The sequence below is a fragment of the Lactuca virosa genome, chromosome 9, assembly GCF_052849685.1.
Source record: "Lactuca virosa cultivar CGN04683 chromosome 9, Lactuca_virosa_CGN04683_v6, whole genome shotgun sequence".
Lineage (NCBI taxonomy): Eukaryota > Viridiplantae > Streptophyta > Magnoliopsida > Asterales > Asteraceae > Lactuca > Lactuca virosa.
Genome location: NC_136434.1, coordinates 279,624,793 through 279,631,550, shown reverse-complemented (window position 1 = coordinate 279,631,550; position 6,758 = coordinate 279,624,793). Strand labels below are relative to the sequence as shown.

At 32.5% G+C, this 6,758-nt stretch overlaps 1 protein-coding gene across 1 annotated transcript; it reads right to left on the bottom strand.

Moving 5' to 3' along the window:
• Positions 1-358: 358 nt before the first annotated feature.
• On the bottom strand, positions 359-2,157 carry LOC145140580 (uncharacterized). The gene is made up of 4 exons (XM_079074022.1): positions 1,513-2,157; positions 1,307-1,429; positions 789-1,005; positions 359-705 (listed from the first exon to the last, which is right to left on the bottom strand). The coding sequence occupies exons 1-4, from the start codon at positions 2,155-2,157 to the stop codon at positions 359-361; spliced, it is 1,332 nt and encodes a 443-aa protein (XP_078930148.1).
• Between the last annotated feature and the right edge of the window lie 4,601 nt (positions 2,158-6,758).

Here is a 6,758-nt window from a genome sequence, read left to right as displayed (position 1 = left end):
TTTAATACAAGCAATACAAATTACAAATACATGAATTCATTACTTTCCTACATTAATCTAAGGTCAATTTAAATCAAATGTGTTGTTGAAATCAAAAGTAGGGTACACGCTTTCGTTCTGTGACCCGCTTCCGAATGCGAATTCATCAGTCATTATGCCCTTTTGTGTCGATTTTTTCCTCCCCCCAGATCCGCTCCCCGATCCCCTACCCGTACAATCGTTCCTCGTGTGTCCAAAATGACCGCATGTAGAACATTCTTGTCGTATGGGACGCTCACCTTGCGACGGAATACGGCCAATGTTTCTTGGCCTACCCGGCTGACTTCTCTCCATTATGGGTGGCTTCACAATCATCAAATCATCGAGGATCTCCCCACTCAGATGGACTTGGTAAGGGGTTCACAGACTCCTCGTAAGTTTTCCTCAGTGTCTCTGTAAAGTAAGCTTTTAAAGAAAATTCTGAACAGTCTTCGTAACGGTTCATTGTGAGCACTTTTATGACATGGTCACAAGGTAAGCCATCTATTTGCCACCGCCTACATGTACAGGTTCGTTGTTGGAAATCAACAATGACACTTTTGTGAGTAGAGCTTGTCACTTCAAAACTACTATTTGAGATAGGGTACACCATCAAATCATTACAAGCATTCTTATTTGCTTGTATAATCGTTTTAGCCCATGGGGTGAGTGTTGTTTTTGCTTCAGCTAAAAAAATAGACATAATTTCATAATATCATATGAGTAGTAAAATAACATTTCAAGTACTATTATATATAAAATATTAGTACCTGCAACATTACGTTTCTGAAAACTCCATTGTTGCATTGTTGCAAGAAAATACTCAATCAACATCAATATTGGCATCTTTCTTGCAAATCTTGACATTGAATTTATCGACTCCGCACTATTTGATGTCATAAGAAAATACCAATTCCCAGGAAAATGTGCCCTGGCCCATCTTTCTGGATTGATGTTTTGTAGGTATTCCCATACACGATCATTTGCCTTTATAATTTTTTTTCATCCCATTATCGAATTTTTTAATAGTATAGGCTATGCATGTCTCCCAAAATAATGCGTGTATTGTATCATTGCTTCCAAATTTTGCTAAAATGTTGAAATACAAATGGATACCACATATTCCATGATGGGCGTGAGGAAATATATTTGCAATTGACGTCGCTATGGATGGACCCCTATCAGATATGAGTGTAAGGTCTTCCACGTTGCCTATACATTCACATAGTTTTTGAAGGAACCAGGACCATGTCTCCATACATTCACTTTTGCATATGGCATAAGCAACATGCATGATTTGGTTTTGACCGTCCATTGTCACTGCGAGCAACATCGTACCCTTGAATTCACCCTTTAGGTGACCACCATCAATCATTAGGGCTGGCCTACAATATTTGATGAACGCTTGTACCTACAATTATTTTTGATGGCATTAACAAATACCAATTAAGATTCATATGTTATATTTGTTATAAAAAAATTATCACTGCTTACCGAGCAACCCAGCGCGATATACATGAACTCAAACCGATCATCATCATCTGTTCTTATCTGAGTAACAGTTCCTGGATTATGCTTGACCAAGTTGTGCAGATACGATGGTAGTTTGGTGAATAAATCCTCTTTGGTACCTCTTAACATCAACAACGCATATTGTTTTGCCCGCCATGCCTGTTGGTATGAGATATTGATTGAAAATTTCGAATTGATGTCCCTCACAATTTCATTACCCCGATAAACTCTATTATAATCTCCGGCCAATACTTCAGCGATAAAGTGGCCGGGTACCTTTTTCTTTGATTGTCGATGATTAGACTCCAAGTTTGTTGCACAACAAGTGTGTTGGTCAACAACTTTTGTGACTTGGAAAGCAGTAGTCGATTTGATTCCCCTTGCCCTAACCATCCAAGAACAATTTTCTACCAAACAAACCACCTCGAACCTTTCTTTGCTCGATCTGGTAGTCTTATACTGCTTACCTTGTTCCATGCATTGTCTTCCAATTGCAAGCTTGAGCAACTCTTTGTCATCACAAATGTCTAGAACCTTAATCTCTTCATTTATATCCACCCTCTGACATGGAATGTTCACATCATCGTTTACAGGACACGAAGGCAATGGGGGCATACCATGAAACATGGTATCTGAATAAATATATTTAGGTTCATCATCAAATTCTTCTCCGTTAGAATCACTCTCTAGGCCGGATATATCCAACTTGTCACAATCCGCAAACTCGCCATATCCTTTTAGTTCACCATCATGCAAAAATGGAACTTATTGATTTCCATATTCATTTCCAACCTTATTCACCACGTCTAGTGCTTTTTTTTGGTCAAAGTAATGATTTACACCAACATCATTAACATATGTGCCAACATCATTATCACCGATATACTTATAATTCTCCGGTGTAACATACATAATCGGTTCTAGCACTACATTTACATTTTCAGCGACACTATGATATTGACTTTTACTTGGACTTTTAAGATTACATATTGGGTTGTTGCTCCCTTTTCCACTTGATAAATTAGCTGCATATGTCTTTCCTCTATCATCCACTTTGTTACGCCAAACGCCTTCTTCAACCACCACATACACAACCACATACACAAACACATATTTATCTCCAACGACATTTATTACCTTGATCAGCTTTCTAATATCACGATCATCAACAATACCACAATAATAGAGTTGTTCTGGATGTTGATAAGCCAGACTGACTTTTGATTCTTCGGGAAGACCCATCTTGCACTTCACCAAATGAACAAATTCGGTGAACGTGGTGGTTTCGTAAAATTCAACACCTAAATAAAACATTTTCGGATTGTATCCCTGTGGCCAAACATATGATAATTGAGAATTAACAAACTCTCATCTTCCATCCGTAATGACCAATACGAAATACTCGTTACAACTCATTATCTTAATTTTGAGAATAAAGAAGCTAGAGAGAAGAAAATTTCTCAAATATGAAATAATTCCAAAAACATGAAATACTCAATATATATAGGGTAGGTTCAAAACAGTAGTCAACTCTGATAAAAAATAGTCAAGTTTAACAAAAAAAAGTAGTCAAATTTAGCAAAAAAAGTAGTCAAATTTACCCAAAAAGAAGTCAAATTTACAAAAAAAAATAGCAATTTTTTTTATTATTTGTTAAAAAAACTATTTTATATTTTACAGTTCTCAAAAAATAAATAATTGTCAAAATAATTCTACATTTTATAAACACTCTTTATAATGAAAATAATTCTCAAAAAAATACTCTATATTTAAAAAAAATTAAAAAAAAAAATTAAAACCATAGCTTTTTTTGACAAAACCGTAGATTATACCCCAAAACCGTAGATTAAAAAAAAAACCGTAGCCTACGGTTTGGGAAACCGTAGGTTTTACAGAGCAAACCGTAGGTTTTACAAAATCTACTGTTTTATGTCTTGAAAATGAAAAAAAAAAATTATACAAAACACGAAACAGTAGACGATTTTGAGAAATAGTAGACGAATATAAATACCTACGGTTTCGTGGGCTATTTTGGAGCATTTCCTAATTTTTGGCTAAAATTGCTAATCACTTTCTTAATTTGGTTATATTAGTAATTGCCCCAAAATTTAATAATTAAACTTAATTTTTTTGAAAACCACAGACTATTTTTAAAGATTTGTCTAATCTAAACCATTACTTTGTAACTGATCCTAACTTTCACACGTCACAGGTGTCACGACTATTGATTGTACTATGAGTAATATATAGTATTTAGTTAATAGTTAATTAGTTAATATGTAAGAATGTAAGATCATTTACCAAATCGTATCGGAAGTATTTTATTCATATGCAAACCCAAGCCCACGTCCACCATACACTTTTTTATTATTTCTTTTGATTTTTAAAAATAATAAATACACCAATATATTCCAATGCTGCAAGCCTACAGCTGTTGGTTGACTCGTTGACTCGTTGTATTCGTAAGAACGCCGAAGGTGGTTGCACGAAGAGATCCACACACTGATAACCAAATTTCTAGAAGGTCCGTCATGTCATGGCTCAAGTCTTCAAGCTTGTATTTATACGGAAATTCTAAAGACACGAACCAAATTCTAACTAAACCATGATTTGATGTGTTGTGAGTAATGTTAAGGGCAAATGTCATATTAATCCAACAAACTTGTTGTGTTTGTTTTAAAAGGAAACTCTTTTTTTTCAAACGGCAAATAAACTTAACTACACCTAAATTATTCTACCTATGTCCACTGCTGGACTTGAACCATCAACCTCAAAAAGGGAAAACAACACCGGATACCGCGGGGCTAAACCTTAAAAGGTTACTCAATTATTTTTTTTGTATTTTAAGGAAACAAAGTACAATACGACCGGTTGAAATCGTCCATTTACCTTTTGTTATAGGTTTCGATGCCAAATAATGTCCATCTTGATATTAGTTTTGAACTTAAGTTTTTTTTTAATATAATTATAAATCATTATATTAATATTTTTTTAAGCTGAAAGCATTTGATGAACACTCATCATGCACCGCCATGGATCACATACACACTTCACCACAGCACCACCATCCATCGACTACCATCCATCTCCCTCGACCTCCACGACCTTGAAATCTTTCCTTATGATTCCAGATCCAGATGTATAAAACATATATGAAAGTCATAAATCTGCAAGACAAAGCACAAGTCTTCTAACTCCATATCTGGAGTGGTATGTGGATTCAACAGTCCAAAACATGAAGCAAAAGAAGATAAGTAAAATATTTAGGGTTTGGTTTGGGCGATTTAGAGATTTATGGTTTTTATTCGGTGACTTAGGATTTGGGTTTGAGTTCCGGTTATTCAACAAGGGTTTGGGAGGTTGACGGTGGTCATGGATGGAGGAATTTGGGTTTGATTTGTTCTTCACAGGGGAAAAAGATGCATATGAGGCTTGTATAAGATGCACTAAGGGTTGTAAACACCTTCAACTACCTTGTTGTAGATGGATTCATGGAGTCTGATGGCTTTCTTGAGGGAGTCTATGTATACATCTGAATCGTATCTTCAAAGCTTCTTCATCTTCTTCATATATGATTTTCCCTTTAATAGTTTAATTTCTTCAACTCCATTATTGTAATCATCTATGATCTGTTTCCTTTTCTTGACAATGGTTTCACCCCCGCTTCCTATATCTATTTACATATTAATCACAAATAAAATGAAAGGTGAAGAAAGGAAAAAGTCAAAAAAGGAATCAGGTTTCTCTGGTTCAGTTGTATGATAAATCCTGTAAACTCTACTTGCAACAATGATGTTGATGGTGATGAAGCTTTGGTGTTTGGGTTGATTTTTTTATATATGTGGCACTTCTTTTTAATGACTAGGCAAATATGTGTCACCTTTTTAATGACTAAGGCAAATATGTGGCACTCTCTTGATAACAAAGTAAGGGGTAACCGGGTCATTTTTTCAATAAGGACGTTTTAAACCAATAAAAATCTACTTTGTTCCCTTAAAGTATAAAAAAAAATTTGAGTGACCTTTTAAAACAAACGTGAAAAGTTTGTTGGGCTAATTTTGACAGATTGTATATATTAATTTGTTCGTGATGTCAAACCGAAATTTTGACAGATTGTATATATTAATTTTATTTTTATTTATAATCTTTTTTTCTATTTATAACCTTTATATATATAGAAGTTTTCCTTTACCCCTTATTGTTTTATAATCTTGTTATTTTATGATTCTTGTTTAATTTTTAATGATCCTTTTTAATATCTAATAGGGAAATCTTAGAAAATCCCAACATATTTTTATTAGATGAAAAAAATCACTATATTATTTTTTTAATGCACTAAAACCCTTATATATTCTAAAAGTGTTATTTAAGTCTTTTTGACCTTAGAAAAACTCAATCTATATTCATCTAAGCATTAAAAAACAACAATATTATTTTTTTAACACATCAAAACCTTTATATTTTTTAAAAAGTTTTAATCAAATGGATTGTAAACATCAAACTGTTGAGAATCGATTATCTAATTGCTATCTAGGGTTTACCGAACTCAAAACCTTAAATTAGATATTTTAAAAAATATAAGGCTTTTAACATACAAAAATATAATATAATGATTTTTTTTAACCTTTGATGAAAATATGTTGGATTTTTCTAAGATTTTTCCTATCTAATAATATATATATATATATATATATATATATATATATATATATATATATATATATATATATATATATATATATATCGGTTTTTTTATCTTTATTTTGATAAAAAAAAGTTTTTTTCAGTGTGACATTAGTTATTTTTTGGTTTAATATTTTATTGTATTGATGAAAAACATAATGTTGGTATTATATCAAACACGTTTAATTTTACGGACATGTATGTTATTTTATTACGTGGCTAAAAAAATATGTTATTTTCATTAATTATGATATATTGAAGTGTCAAAAACCATATGAAATAAACGAACACACATAAATATTCAACTTAAGAACCATATAAATATAAATTTATATTTATCAACTATTAAATAACACACTCTTGAAATCTTACAATTAGTGCATGATGAATTTGGGAGTAGATATATTTTTGGATTTTGGTTTTTAGTGTAGATATCATTAGTGCATGATGATGAATTTGGGAGTAGATATATTTTTGGATTTTGGTTTTTAGTGTAGATATCTTTTGGCTTGACATGTTTTTTCAACAAATGTTCCACTATTTTT

Coding starts and splice junctions, on each gene's coding strand:
- LOC145140580 (XM_079074022.1), bottom strand. CDS start 2,157: ATGTTTCATGGTATGCCCCCATTGCCTTCGTGTCCTGTAAACGATGAT. Junction 1,430..1,512: donor ATATCGCGCTGGGTTGCTCG/GTAAGCAGTGAT, acceptor AAATAATTGTAG/GTACAAGCGTTCATCAAATA. Junction 1,006..1,306: donor GTCAAAACCAAATCATGCAT/GTTGCTTATGCC, acceptor AAAATTATAAAG/GCAAATGATCGTGTATGGGA.